The sequence below is a fragment of the Trichoderma reesei genome, assembly GCF_000167675.1.
Source record: "Trichoderma reesei QM6a unplaced genomic scaffold TRIREscaffold_11, whole genome shotgun sequence".
Taxonomy (NCBI): domain Eukaryota; kingdom Fungi; phylum Ascomycota; class Sordariomycetes; order Hypocreales; family Hypocreaceae; genus Trichoderma; species Trichoderma reesei.
This window is the reverse complement of record NW_006711158.1, coordinates 552,901-566,412: the sequence shown is the minus strand read 5'-3', so window position 1 is coordinate 566,412 and position 13,512 is coordinate 552,901. Positions and strand designations below refer to the sequence as shown.

At 55.8% G+C, this 13,512-nt stretch overlaps 6 protein-coding genes across 6 annotated transcripts; 4 read left to right on the top strand and 2 right to left on the bottom strand.

Annotated features, from left to right (window-relative positions):
* Nucleotides 1-298: 298 nt before the first annotated feature.
* TRIREDRAFT_48910 (uncharacterized protein) lies at nucleotides 299-2,059 on the top strand. The gene is made up of 4 exons (XM_006966072.1): nucleotides 299-537; nucleotides 609-1,038; nucleotides 1,188-1,617; nucleotides 1,695-2,059. Exons 1-4 carry the CDS (start codon nucleotides 387-389, stop codon nucleotides 1,884-1,886), a joined length of 1,203 nt encoding a protein of 400 aa, XP_006966134.1. The 5' UTR covers nucleotides 299-386; the 3' UTR covers nucleotides 1,887-2,059.
* A 331-nt stretch (nucleotides 2,060-2,390) lies between these two features.
* TRIREDRAFT_62780 (uncharacterized protein) lies at nucleotides 2,391-3,701 on the top strand (the record flags this gene model as incomplete). The annotated part of the gene is made up of 2 exons (XM_006966071.1): nucleotides 2,391-2,998; nucleotides 3,068-3,701. 2 exons carry the CDS (start codon nucleotides 2,391-2,393, stop codon nucleotides 3,699-3,701), a joined length of 1,242 nt encoding a protein of 413 aa, XP_006966133.1.
* A 176-nt stretch (nucleotides 3,702-3,877) lies between these two features.
* TRIREDRAFT_108202 (uncharacterized protein) lies at nucleotides 3,878-4,552 on the bottom strand (the record flags this gene model as incomplete). Its single annotated transcript, XM_006965943.1, has 2 exons — nucleotides 3,878-4,362; nucleotides 4,438-4,552. 2 exons carry the CDS (start codon nucleotides 4,550-4,552, stop codon nucleotides 3,878-3,880), a joined length of 600 nt encoding a protein of 199 aa, XP_006966005.1.
* A 662-nt stretch (nucleotides 4,553-5,214) lies between these two features.
* Nucleotides 5,215-6,472, top strand: TRIREDRAFT_78706 (uncharacterized protein; the record flags this gene model as incomplete). Its single annotated transcript, XM_006966070.1, has 2 exons — nucleotides 5,215-5,457; nucleotides 5,521-6,472. Exons 1-2 carry the CDS (start codon nucleotides 5,273-5,275, stop codon nucleotides 6,470-6,472), a joined length of 1,137 nt encoding a protein of 378 aa, XP_006966132.1. The 5' UTR covers nucleotides 5,215-5,272.
* A 105-nt stretch (nucleotides 6,473-6,577) lies between these two features.
* Nucleotides 6,578-7,700, bottom strand: TRIREDRAFT_108201 (uncharacterized protein; the record flags this gene model as incomplete). Its single annotated transcript, XM_006965942.1, has 3 exons — nucleotides 6,578-7,034; nucleotides 7,112-7,442; nucleotides 7,580-7,700. The coding sequence occupies 3 exons, from the start codon at nucleotides 7,698-7,700 to the stop codon at nucleotides 6,578-6,580; spliced, it is 909 nt and encodes a 302-aa protein (XP_006966004.1).
* A 4,332-nt stretch (nucleotides 7,701-12,032) lies between these two features.
* Nucleotides 12,033-13,316, top strand: TRIREDRAFT_108199 (uncharacterized protein; the record flags this gene model as incomplete). Its single annotated transcript, XM_006966069.1, has 1 exon — nucleotides 12,033-13,316. The coding sequence occupies one exon, from the start codon at nucleotides 12,033-12,035 to the stop codon at nucleotides 13,314-13,316; it is 1,284 nt and encodes a 427-aa protein (XP_006966131.1).
* Nucleotides 13,317-13,512: the final 196 nt, after the last annotated feature.

Genomic DNA, 13,512 nt, shown 5'->3' with positions numbered 1-13,512 from the left:
CCCACTGAGAGGCGGCAAAACCAGTGGAGTTCAGGCAACCTGGAACCTCCAGCAGCACACCTACCCATTAGCGCAGCACGTCACTGTCCAGCAAGCGCACAGGCCCCTCCGAGGAAGATCCGGCGCCCTCGTCCCACTGAAGCGCAGCCCCTGGCGCCCTGAAACCGCCCTGTGCTGCAGCCAAACACCGCCGCAGCCAAACATCCATTGGATTGATTGCCCCCCACCACAGAAACTCGCATGGCCATCTTTGGGCCGCTGATGAAAGCATCGGAATCTCTAACCACAGCCCTCATCCATCCACCTCCATATCGCCCGCATATCGGCATCCTGTCGGGCTGCCCTCAACCCAGCAGCTTGCGCCGTCGCCTCTCGCAGTCGCCACGATGACGACAAACGTTCCTCGACCAGGGCCTGCCAACCTGGGCCCCAATGCCGGGCTGGACGAGTGGCTGGAGGAGGCCAAGCAGTGCCACTACCTGCCCGAGAGGGCCATGAAGGAGCTGTGCGAAAAGGTCAAGGAGATATTGATGGAGGGTATGGAACGAACAAGCTGATGAGAAGGAGCCTGCACACGCAGTCAGCTAACGCCACGAGCCTTGTCGCAGAGTCCAACATCCAGCCCGTCTGCACGCCCGTCACCGTCTGCGGCGACATCCACGGCCAGTTCTACGACCTGCTCGAGCTCTTCCGCGTCGCCGGCGGCATGCCGGGCGAGACAAACGTCCAGGCGCCCAAGTCGGCGACCTCCGTCATCACCTCCGAGGACATCGAGCCGCCCACCGAGATCACAAACCCGAAGCTGCGCAAGAAGCTAAAGTCGCCCGGGGGCGGCGCCGATAGCGCGGGAGATGCGGACGGCGACGAGGACGGCGAGGAAGAGCAGCAGCAGCAGCAGGCAGCCGGCAACGTGCCCGCGACGAGCACGGTGACGTCGTCGCAGAGCGCGCCGACTCGCTTTGTCTTTCTCGGGGACTACGTCGATAGAGGATACTTTAGCTTGGAGGCGTTTACATTGCTCATGTGCTTGAAGGCAAAGTATGTCCTTGCTGTTGTTCCCTTGGAATACTCCCTTGCCTCGGCACTGCTGAAGATGGGATTCTGCGCCTTGAACGAAAACAAAGAAATCCTGCTCTCGTCCCGTATGTTCTTCTTTGATTCAACACAGCATACTGACACCATTATAGATACCCAGATCGCATTGTTCTTGTCAGAGGGAACCACGAGTCCCGCCAAATCACACAGGTGTACGGCTTCTACGAAGAATGTCAGCAGAAATACGGCAACGCCTCCGTATGGAAGGCATGCTGCCACGTCTTTGATTTCCTTGTCCTCGCCGCCATCGTCGATGGCGAGCTGCTCTGCGTCCACGGCGGCTTGAGTCCCGAGATCCGGACTATTGATCAGATCCGGGTCGTTGCCCGCGCGCAGGAGATTCCTCACGAAGGAGCGTTTTGTGATCTGGTATGGTCAGATCCCGACGACATAGACACGTGGGCCGTGAGCCCGAGAGGCGCGGGCTGGCTGTTTGGTGACAAGGTGGCCACGGAGTTTAATCACGTCAACGGCCTGAAGTTGATTGCGCGAGCGCATCAGCTTGTGAACGAAGGATATAAAGTAAGTTGCCATCCTCGTCTGTCGAAACCTGCAGAAGCCCAGCTGTTGTGTGCCGACGTGGCTAACCCCGATTCCAGTATCATTTTGACGAAAATTCAGTCGTGACGGTCTGGTCGGCTCCCAACTACTGTTACCGATGTGGCAATGTCGCGTCAATAATGACGGTTGACAACGACCTCGCTCCCAAGTTTAGCATATTCTCCGCGGTTCCCGATGACATGAGGCATGTACCCGCAAGTCGTAGATCGCCGGGCGACTACTTCTTGTGAAGAGATTACGGCGAGTGACGGAGGAGACAGAGAGGAGTGGGGGAGAGGGGTTGAGAGACAGGTATCAATTAGATTGGGACGTGTTGGGTTGGGATTTTGCATGTAAACTACTAGCATACGGGTTGAGATATCCATGACTTTGAAGAATCGACAACGCATTAGGATTATGGGTAGGATGGACGGGGATCTGGCTAGCGGACACGAATAGCGGTGATTATTATCATTAGACGGGTATTTGATACACGTTGTCTCTTTTTATATCTTTCTTGCTCCTCATTGGGGATGCAGGTGAGTTGGTGGTGCTGATAGTCGGCTTGACGAATATTACCCAACCTCGAGTCAGTGGGCTGGAGAAAACTCAACCTCACATTTACATCTCGTCATCCTCTGAACCACCAGCATAACGACCAGCACATATACGTTCGGGAACCTATTACAACACAGTCACGCCTGGAATTTGTACTGATCTGTCGCCACTTCGAACCCCTCAAAGGCGCCAGCTCAATGGAACCTCATCAATCAGGCAACCAAAATTGCCACAGAAAATCCAAGCAGCGTCAAGTCAATCCCATCACAGCCGCAGCCTTAACCTGGATCGCAACAACACTTTCCCCTACAAACTCAGACAATAATGACCAGGACTCTCGATTTGAGCAGCTGTTGAGCTCGGCGCCGAAGCGCTTCACCATCTACGAACCCCTCGCCTTACTCCCGACGGGCAGTTTCGCCAGCGAGCCATGGGCCTCTGTCCTCCAGACCTGCGACGAGGCAGCCCGCAACTCACTATGGAGCTCAATCTTGGAGCAGATTTCCAAAGCCGGACAGGGCAAAGTCACGCATCTCGCTGTGAACGAGGGCATCCCGCTGCACAAGGACGGCGAAGAGGCCGAGAACGTGCGCAGGAGCCCCAGCGGACTGAAGCTGCTGTTTGGAGATTTCGGGCCCGCGGGAGTTGTTGGCGAGGAGGGTGATGAGGAGAAGGAGCCTACGGAGAGGGACTTTGAGGAGGCGTTTTGGGTTGGGACGAAGCAGAATGGGATTGTGCAGACGTGGGCGCCCCGATGGACCATGTTCTCGCGGGGGAACGTCAAGGAAAAGGCCCGCGTCTTGGGGTTCAAGCGGCCTTATTCTGTGAAGCGAGGAGGAGGAGGAGGAGGAGGAGGAGGAGGAGGGAGAGGGAGAGGGGGGGACAGATGGGCTGTGGACATGTATGCCGGGATTGGATACTTTGTGTTTTCGTATGCGAAGCTGGGAATGAGGGTTCTGTGCTGGGAGATTAATCCCTGGAGCGTGGAGGGCCTTCGACGGGGTGCGCTGGCGAACAAGTGGACTGTCAGAGTCGTCCAGGGGGAGGATCTGAAGTTGTCGATGGAGGCGCTGTTGGCTTCGGGAGAGCAGATTGTCATCTTTCTGGAGAGCAACGAGAGGGCTGGGGAACGCATCCAGGAGGCGCAGGCAAGGGGACTTGTTCGCGATATCGAGCACGTCAATGGCGGGTTTCTGCCCACTAGCGAGCCGGTGTGGAGGAGTGCGTGGGAGATGACGGGGTTGACGGAGGAGGCTGCTTGGTTGCATTTGCATGAGAATGTTGGGGTGGAGGATATTACATCTCGGAGGATGTCGATTCAGGGCATGTTTGAGGCGTGGGCTGCTGAGGATGGATCTTCAGGGAGGAGGAGGAGGGTGCCGAGGGTTGAGCATGTTGAGCAGGTAAAGACGTTTGCGCCAGGGGTCTGGCATTGCGTCTTTGATGTGTGTATTACAAGCAGTATGAGTATTAGTAGTAGTAGTAGTATATCTAACAATAGTACATGAAGGCTAAATATATGCATCACATTGGAAAACATTCAACATGTCAACATCATGGCAGATCTCATCATCCTCATGCCAACCCTCCCCCCCTTGCGCCGTCGCTTTCCCACCAATTCATATCATTAGCTCCCAAACATACTCTTCGACCAAACCACCCTGGGAAAAAAAAAAAACCACGTTCAGCTAGCCCTAAAGAACTTTTTAGGGATATTCTCCTCTATAATGGCCATCTGGTCCATCTTCTCCAGCCGTTCCTGCTCATCCTCCATCTCCTCATGCTTCTTAAAGTGCTCAATGTCCTCGGGATGATTCAAGTCCTCGAGCTTGGAGTTCTCGTCATGGTACTTTTCCCAATGGTGAATCTCGTACTCGTACTCGTCGTCGCCGTGGTGGCCGGGCCCCGTGTTCATGTCGGGCAGCGTCTTGCCCTGCGCCGTGAAGGCGGTCCACTCGTCGCGGCTGACGAGGCCGTCGCGGTTGAAGTCGAGCAGGTCGAGCAGGCCGCGCAGGATCTCGTCGCGGCGCTCCCAGGAGACGTGCTTGTTGGACTCGTCCATGAGGCCGTAGGTGCGGAGGAGCTCGTCGCCTTTCCAGTAGCCGTCGCTGTCGTAGTCGTGGAGGGTGAAGAAGGAGGCGGCGTCCCAGCCGTCGACGTGGTGCTCCTCTGAAGATAAAGACACTTCTCAGTACGAGGATTCAATTGAAGAGAATCTGGGGCTTGGGGGAGGGGGGAACTCACCGGCCATGTGTTTTGTCATCCAGTTGGCGTTTGGGTCGACAATGGGCTTCTGGGAGTGCGAGCCGTGGGCAATGGCCAGGCCCGCGATGGCGGAGCAGAGGAGCAGCGAGCGCATCTTGTCGCGCAGCAGAAGTATCGGCTATAATGAGTCAAGTGGTCACAGCAGGAACAGACGGGATGTGATGCGACAGGATGCGATGCGATGGGCTGTGACAATTGTGAAAGTACACGATGATGATAATAGACGCCGAGTTGAGATGTGGCGCTTCGCTGGCTGTACTTTTGAGCGGCGGCGCACAGGGAAGAGCACATGGATGCAGATGGAGCCCGTGCTGGAGGCGCTGGAGGCGCTGGAGGTGACGCCCAGGGGCGAGGGGAGGGCGGGGGAGGCGCCTAGAACGACATCGGAACAGCGCTGAAGCTACCGTGACCACTCTGTAGGTACGAGTAGGTACCTATATTGACTCTATCCGATGCAACGTCTTAATCTTTATGGCATCACATGGGCATCGACGCATAGAGGCAGGTCACCGGGACTCTCTTGTGTCATCTCCACCTACTTGTTGCAGGTGGAAGCACTGCAATTGAAACATGAATCAAGTTTAGAGACATCATGTCCAGGTGAGAGGCGCCTCTCTCAACTGTACAGGTACCTACATGTAATCAACTGCTCCCCAGCTCTAAGTCGGACCCCGTGATCTCGCGTTTCCCTCCGCCCCGCCTCGCGTCTCCCTTCACGGCTCACTTCGCAAGCCAGCAGCAGAAACATTCCAGCACCTCTCCAACGTCTCTTTCCCTCCATTCAGCGTAAAGGCATCACCACCGTTCCCTCGCAATGAGCAAATCTGCAGTTGAGCTCGCGCTCGTCTCGCTGATGCCGACCTACGGCTCCGACCTGCCGCCCTCCCTCGTCGAATCCGCCAGCTCCCTCCTCGCCCAGTCGCGACACCTAGCCAGCACCCTCAAGGCCGAAGAGGAGATTGCCCGCCTCTATGCTTGTGCGCATATTGCCTGTAACAGGTAATTGATTCCATCACTTCAGCTTGAAAGCGTTCGGCCACTCATCAGTTACATTTTGCCCAGACTCAAGATTCCCCTCGACCTCCCGACGATAGAACCTCGGCCGCCTATACCCCCCAAGGTCTACAAGCGTCTCTATACACATCTTGACAATATCCTTCCCAATACGTCAGCAAGCGGGCGCAGAACACGCAGGCAGCGAGACGTGGGAGACTCGCCGGCATCACAAACACGCCCCGTCCCTTCACGGCCTCAGCCCACCAAAGAGGCCAGTCTTGCGCAGTTCAGAAAACAGGCGGGCTCAAATCCCAGTACGCCGACCAAGTCGCGCAGGCATAGCCACATTAGTATCCCAGAGTCAGCAATATATCCCTGGGTTCAGCCCGTCATACGGCACCTCTGCGCTGGGTCTGGACACAAGAAACTGGCGCCCTCAATGCTGGCAGGCATGGAATCGATTCTACTCTCTGGTGGACGGAAGACGAAGGATGTCTGGGCATGGGAGAACACGACAGCGCTATGTGCGGCCATCATCTTCTTTGTCGCGATGCGTGTGAGCGATGCGGATGTTGAGCAAGCGATGCAGCCTCAGGTATATGAACCGGCTCGCGCAGAGGTCCTCGGTCAGCTTGGTCGAGCTCGGCAAGAAGTCCAAGTCAAAGGGGTAGAGCCAGATGTCCTCTGGGAAGGCTGGACCGACTTGAACGACGAGAGTTTTGATGCTGCGGTGGTGAAGGTCCGCGAAAGTGGCTGGCTAGAGGCCGACTGGTATCACGGCATTGCGGATGTCATCGATAGAGATTTGCCGCAGGATGGTGATATAGAGTATGGCTACGACGAGGAAGATGCGGCACACGGCCAGCAACAGAGAGCGGACACCATGTTCCAGGACAAGTACGATTACTTGAGCGAGAGGCGTAGAACAGAGTACAGGGCGTGGAAAGAGGCCACCTTGGCGCGGATTGCAGTGCTGTCTGCGTCTTTGGAGAGCAGTACAGGCAATGATACCCAATGAGCAGCAATGCAAATCTGACGGCCGCTAGGATGGTTATATACATGTGCTTCTCTCATATGGATATGATGTACACCGCTCAACGTACGACACCTCGGCTCAAGTCCCTTAGGCCAGCTTGCCCGGGACAAAGGGATGTCCGGCGCTCAACCCTCCATCGACAGCCCAGGCCTGTCCATTCACATAGCTCGCCTCGTCACTCCCCAGGAACAAGACGACACGCGCAACCTCGTCCGCACGTCCGCCGCGCTTCGTCGGATTCAGCTGTCCAATCTTCTTCTCGCTGCCTCGCGCGCGCGCAGCCTCGTACACGGGCGCCGTCATGCCCGTCTCAATGATGCCCGGGCAGATGGCGTTGACGCGGACGCCGGAGCCGGCAAGCTGGTAGGAGATTGTCTGGGCGAGGGAGACGACGCCGGCCTTGGCGGCGGAGTAGGCGGTGCTGCCGGCGTTGGAGCGGAGGCCGGCGACGGAGGCGGTGCCGATGATGCTGCCGCCGGGAGTGGGCTTTTGGGGGGATGTTTTTGCCATGGCTGGGGCGGCGTGTTTGGCGGCGAGGAAGACGCTGCAGCTCTGGTTAGTTTTTCTCTGCATACTACGGGTGATGGTTGTATAGATATATACGATATGGAGTGAACGAACCTCAGGGTGTTGACCTTGTAGACATTCATGAAATCCTCGGCGCTAATGTCGGTGAAGATGACGTTGGGGCCGGTGATGCCCGCGTTGGCGAAGAAGACGTCGAGGCGGCCGTAGCGCTGCATTGCGTCGTCGACGACGGCCTTGACCTTTGCTTCATCCGAGGCATCGAACTGGCGCGTGTGGACGTCGACGCCGGGGTACAGCTGTGTGATTTCCTGCTTGTGAGCCTCGAGGTTGGAGGCGTCGAAGTCGCAGATGTAAATGGCCTTTGCGCCGCTCTCGGCGTATTGGTGGGCGGTTGCTCTGCCTATTCCGAGGGCGGAGTTGGCGCCTGTTTTTGTGTGTATGTGTGTGAGGTGAGTGAGTGAGTTGAGCATGAGAGATGAGAAGGGATGCTGAGCAATGGGAATCGGGGATGGAGGTGGGAGGGTGAGGAGAGGTGGGAGAAGGGGGCGGGTTATTACATACCTGTGATGATGACGACCTTGTCTTGGACTCGGGGTTTGCTTGAGCCGGGGGCGACTTTGGATATGGGAGGGAGGAGATGAGAGGAGACTGCTTGGATGCGGTTCTGGGCTTTGTCGGACATGGCGGGCGAGTGCTTGTGAGTTGAGGGGCGTGTAAGGCGATGATGCTATACTGAGATGTGGTTGTGTGGTGACCTTTGATGATGGATGTAGGGTAGTGGACGCAAGATGGAGTGTTCAATGAAATGGCACATCAGATGAGGTAGAATCATGCAAACTGAAACTCAAATCTACATGGCCAACGATGCTTACTTCAAAATGGAATGGAGTCGTTTATACCCCAGCATTCATATCCGGGGAAGATTCATGGCAACTCCGCCTACCAAGGTGCCGAGGCTCACGGCGCGCCGAGGGAGCTAGGCTTGTTTTGGCCTGGGGTGAAGATGGGGATGAAGATGGAGATGAAGATGGGGAGATGGATTTCCCCCGCAAAAGCTGGTACATAGGGTTTCCCGGGGACAATAGACGTTTCTTGAGATTGCTTACGAATATGGATTTGATGGATATCAAGGTGGTCGTAGGTTCTAGGGAGTTGTCGGCTATTGACCAACTCAGCAGTTGCATTTGGGTGAGAATGTCTACTGAAAACCTGCACGCTGTACGTATCATTTATTCTCGTATAAGCATGACTATAATAATTCATAGCATACGGATTCCGCCATTGGTATCATCCGAGTCTGTCAACTCAAAGCTTTGCGCCTTTCAAGACTCACATGATCGGAATCGGTGACAAATACCATTATGAGACATGCAGAATGACAATTGTATTGCTGCTGTGCAATGTCCATTGCATCTCTTGCGTTGCGACTGGCTGCAGGACCATGCCCGCACTGTATCTTCTCCTCAACACCATCCGGATGCCTTGGGATCGACTATTTTGGCCTTTCTTTCAGCTTCTCAGTGCTGTATAGCCAGCCTATTGATTTTTTAATCTATTGCACATGCAGTGATTGGACTTTGTTGCTATCGCTGATCTGTAGTATCACCCAACCTGCCTGGAAGGTACTAAACTACTACTACTAGTAGGTATGTACGAGCCTTCCCACCGAGGACGACGATAACGAAAGCCCGATAACCGGCAGCGCATGATCCTACACAAACCAGCTTGCAACTTTGCCCTCCTCATCATCACCATCATTGGCTCTGCCTCACCTTCGTGCACCATCGTATATCTCGCCAATTCATTTGCATCCATCCACCGCTCCTGCGATTCAGCTGATCACTCCGATCTCAAATTACCTACTAGAATATGCTGACATACGAGTCGCCCAGTCCCGCAACTCTGTGCCTGGCGTAACCTGCAATCTCTATTGCGAAACTACTACCTACTCACACACAAGTTGAATCGAAGCAAGCGACATTTCCCTGGTCAAAAGCATTCAGCGCCTCTTTATCAGCCCTTGCTCTGATGCCTCTCTGCACCTTTTGCTTTCACACGAAAACGGTCACACCGCTGGAGGGGACGGTGATTGTGCGCCCTGGGAGGCGGCTTCGTGCATTAGAGTGGGCTTGCAGGTCGGTCGCATAAGCCAAGCTTTGGTATACGGGCGCCTCGCATTGTTTGGATTGAGGCGCTGCAGGAAAGAGCAGGGAAGATGACCAGAGGGTTTTACGTCTTTTACAGGGTTGGAATCTGCCCTGGCTTGGGCATCCAGTAGGAAAGGCTGCGGATGCCAGAAACAGAGAGAGTTGCGGAGGGAAGGACTGACGCCGCGAGACACACTGTGAGGGCGACAGAGACACAAGCACAGAGGAAGAGAAAGACATGAGTGCACAGAGTGGCAGAGGCACAGAGGAAAAGGTCCAGGCTGGCTCGTCTTCCGAGCAACAGACGTCATTGCTTCCTCCCGGCTCCTCTTGTCTTCCGCTATGGTTACCTCGCAGAACGCCGAGAGCGTTGATCAGCTGCGGTCTCCAAACGCCCGACTCCCCAGACCTCAACTCGCGAGCGGCATGGATACGAAAATGAAGCCGCCCTTTGCTCTGACTGGCGCCTCTCCGGCCACCTGTTTGCGGCATCATGCAAGCTTCGGGCTCTCCACGACGCGATTCAGCCGCTCGGGCTGTAGCACCCCTGCACGGCAACATTTGGTCAGCGTCTCTTTTCCCCCTGATTCGATCTCGATGGCGCCGAGCAGCGCAGAGTGTGTCACTTCTACTGCAAGGCACAAGAAGGGACTTTTCCGTGGCTCCTGCTGCCCGAGCTTGGGGTTCCACGGTGCCTCGCTGGTGAGCGTATCGAGCCTCTTTCTGCTCTGGCGGTGGATGGGTAATACTTGATTTCCCTTTCTCTGCCATCACCCATGGTACGACTGCTTGGCCGCATTCCCCTTCCCTCACTCTCTTCGAAGGGATTGGAGGGCACCCTTTGCGATGCGCTGCGAATTGCAGTCTCATCAAGGGTCATCGCTCTCTGCAGGCTTCTCGGGAGCAGCGAGAAAGGGAAACGCCGCGCGAGGGTGGTTTGCGCTTGTTTGTCAGGCCTCGTCTATCACCGAGATTGTTGGACTAGTGCCGGCTTATCGCAAACAATGATGCCACATGGACTTGGGATAGGACAGAAGGGCTGCTGGCATTGTGTGACCCCTGGACGGCCAACTGCGGCCTTCTCTCTCGCTTCCATCTTCTCAAGTATATGTGGGCAACAGCACCAGCGTCCGCTGTTCTATTGTCACTCGATAGTACTTCCGAGGTCAATATCCCCCGGATGACTCGCATTGCTTCTCATCATCCTATGCGAACCACACCAACTGTTCCAGAGGGGAAGAGCTTGGCCCACAAGTATCTCACGAACCACGTTATTGACTCTGCGCCGTTAACTTGCTCTCTTTACGAATCAGCTTGGGTCCATTGGCTACTTTGAGCAATCCCCCTCCGCTTGGCGTTACCGGTGGTCAAGCAACACCAACTCCAGCTGCAGAATACACTCCGATCCAACTGAGGGCGTGTCGTACGAGCTTGCTACCAGGCTATTGGGCAGAATACTATATGCCACCTTCAGCCCTCGAAGCACGCTAGAGCAGCCAGCTTCGAAGGAATCGGAGACGCCCGCTTTCACGTGGAGTCGAATGGCCAATGTGTTTGCCGTTGGAGATTGCCACCCCGAATCGACGTTGAACCAGCAATCAGGAGAACAGGGGTCCGACGGTCACGGGCGGCGTTTGTCCCAGGAGATCTACGACTCGTGCCATGCTAATTTGGTCTTCCCACGAGGAGGCCATGATCCGACAAGGGGGAAAGCCTAGGGAAGCCACCGGGAAGCAATCATCCGCTACGGCACTTGGGAGGGTTCCACGATGCACGCAATTGGGATGGAAGCGAGTTGCTGCTGAATAGTCTACAGCTCGACCAGGTTGTTGTGCCCCGGACATGGCGCATCAGTAGGGGCTCTCGCATGGCTTCCATTCCATTAGCGTCCTCTCCGTATCCGAACGCGCCCCCAACGTTGATGGAGGCTATTGGGTGTTTGATAGGACGCGAAGTGAAGTTTTTCGAAAGCTCTTCAGGGACCTGACTACAATCAGAGGGCCATACGAGGCTGTCCTCGTCGGGAGCGGTATGCTGCAGAACCGTTGTGAGACCCACCTGCATATGGCCATGGCACCGTCCGTTGTTCGTTCTCTTTCGAGGTCGAGATGCTCTCTGCTCCCTGCCAAAAGGGAATGGACCATACTCACACCTGTGTCTCCTCTCCGCACCAAAGAGTGGCCATCCACGAGGTATATAGTATCGGCTCAAGCCCTCCGACGTGTGAACCTTGTTGATACCTTTACCGTCCATGCTTTCCCGTATCTTTGGCTCTTGCGACAGTTTGAGTTGGCGTCCTCGTTCGTTGTTGCTCATGTAGCATATACGCTCACTTTTCACATGACTGCAGATTGTCTCTTCTACTGGAGATCGTTCAACCATCCTAGCATTTTCCTTGACGAGGTCACGACTTGCTTTACTGTTCCTTCATCTGAAGACTTAGACTTACACATAGACACTGCAAAGCCTTGAGACGGATCGCCATGGAAGAAGAGCACTGCATTGGCGACTCCATCTACTACTCTAGAAGTAATTCTCTACAAGTTCAAGCTTGTGCTTCTGACTGCCGGGCACGGTTCTGGACATCACTGGCGTCCAATGGGGAGGATTACGATGAACTATGTCGGGCATTCTCGAAACTCGCTCAGAATGAGGGACACGGCCTCCCTATGCTTTACTGTTGTGACTCACAGCTGTGTGAGATGGGTGTCATGGCGGACGCTGATATTAACTGTGCGTCAGCCTTTGCGAGATTGAGCGTGTATATGGCTAAGTATTTTTCTAGTGGGCATCAGCCGGGTCCTCAGTTCCTGTCAAAGGTATTGTACAACTCTCAATCTACGCATGCTGGAGAAACACTTGTTAATATGGCTATTGGCAGTGAGGGCTACGACGCCTCAACCAACCCAGCAGATCCGGATCAGGCACATGTTCTGTCAAAAAGCAAACGTGGAAGAGAAGATGCCCGTCGGGAGAATACTGCACCCGCCGGGGCTTCCACAACAGCCACTCCATCAGGTTTCCTCGTGGAGGGTTTCCACACCATCACAACTAAGACGAGCCCGCCTCCTGCGAACGAGATACTTCCTTGCTTGACTGCCTCAGATTCTCATGTGCTTCACGCCGTCACGACGAAGACATCGACACCTCTTCGCGAAAGAGCCCAAGACACAAGCAAAGTGCCGTCTGGCACAAAAGTCACCATTGGCGTGTCCGTCATGGTCGGGATCCTGGCCGTCGTCGCCCTGATCGCATGGCACATGAGGATAAGGATACGGCTCCGAAACAAGAAGCGCATCAGCCGTCCCGTCAAGCCCAGCAGCCTCCCTCCCACGCCGCTCATCTCGCCATCAAGTTCATACGCCGGACCGCCAACAAACGGCCCCCTGACGCCACCCGCACGGCTGCAGGAGCGCCGATTCTTGCTGACCAGGGCCCTGAGCCTCCGCCGCAGCAACTACCGCCGTCGGCGTGATGACGAGGAGGAGCCCGAAGAATGGTCCGCAGTGCCGCTGGCCCCCATGCCGCCGCTTACTCCGCCGTCCGCCTCCAGACCTGCCAAGCGGCCTCTGGAGCAGGACGAGCCGAGCGGCATCACGGCAACCACAACCATTTCGATGACGACTACGGCTCCGCCACGGCCACCTCGAAACGACATCCCGCCGGCTGGCAGCCTCTCGAGCGTATTCAGCAGGGCCAGCACCCTGAGGGCGGTGGCGTCAAATGCATCTTCGGACTCGGCGCAATTCGGGCCCAGCAGCGTCGTCACTGCCATGGAGCTTCCCCGGCAGCCGGCCCGCGTGTACGAGACGCCGCCGGTGATTCGAGGCCTGGCCAGCCCCGGACCGCCTCCGAACAGGGCGCTTCCAAGTCTCCCCGCGGATGGCCGAAGGAGCCCTCTGAGGTCGCCGCTGGCATCGCCCAAAAGCCCGACGCGGCGAGCATCGCCTAGCTCAGGGGCTGCGCCTGCGCCACAGCCGTCTTTGGGAGCGACCGAAGGAAACAGATGTCCCCGAAAATCGAGGGAGGAGAGTGGTGGTAATGGAAGGACGGCTAGGGAGTCGGGCTTGCAGTCTACGAGGAGGGCGAAGCATGCGAGGAGTCCGTTGCTAAACGAGGTTTGCTTGAATAGCGCCACGAAGACGGAGTGAGGTTGGTGAAAGGGGGGATTGAGACGGCTGGTAGTTCAACGTCATGCGCGTGTTAGATAAGACTAGGAGAGGGGGAAGAGGAACCTGGTTGGCATCATATATAACGAGCGGCTCCAAGATTCACATAGATCTAAGCGTCTATTTCTCTTTTGTCACCTAATGAAATCTATTCGCTTCAATAAGCTACAGATTATAC

Coding starts and splice junctions, on each gene's coding strand:
- TRIREDRAFT_48910 (XM_006966072.1), top strand. CDS start 387: ATGACGACAAACGTTCCTCGACCAGGGCCTGCCAACCTGGGCCCCAAT. Junction 538..608: donor CAAGGAGATATTGATGGAGG/GTATGGAACGAA, acceptor GCCTTGTCGCAG/AGTCCAACATCCAGCCCGTC. Junction 1,039..1,187: donor CTCATGTGCTTGAAGGCAAA/GTATGTCCTTGC, acceptor ACACCATTATAG/ATACCCAGATCGCATTGTTC.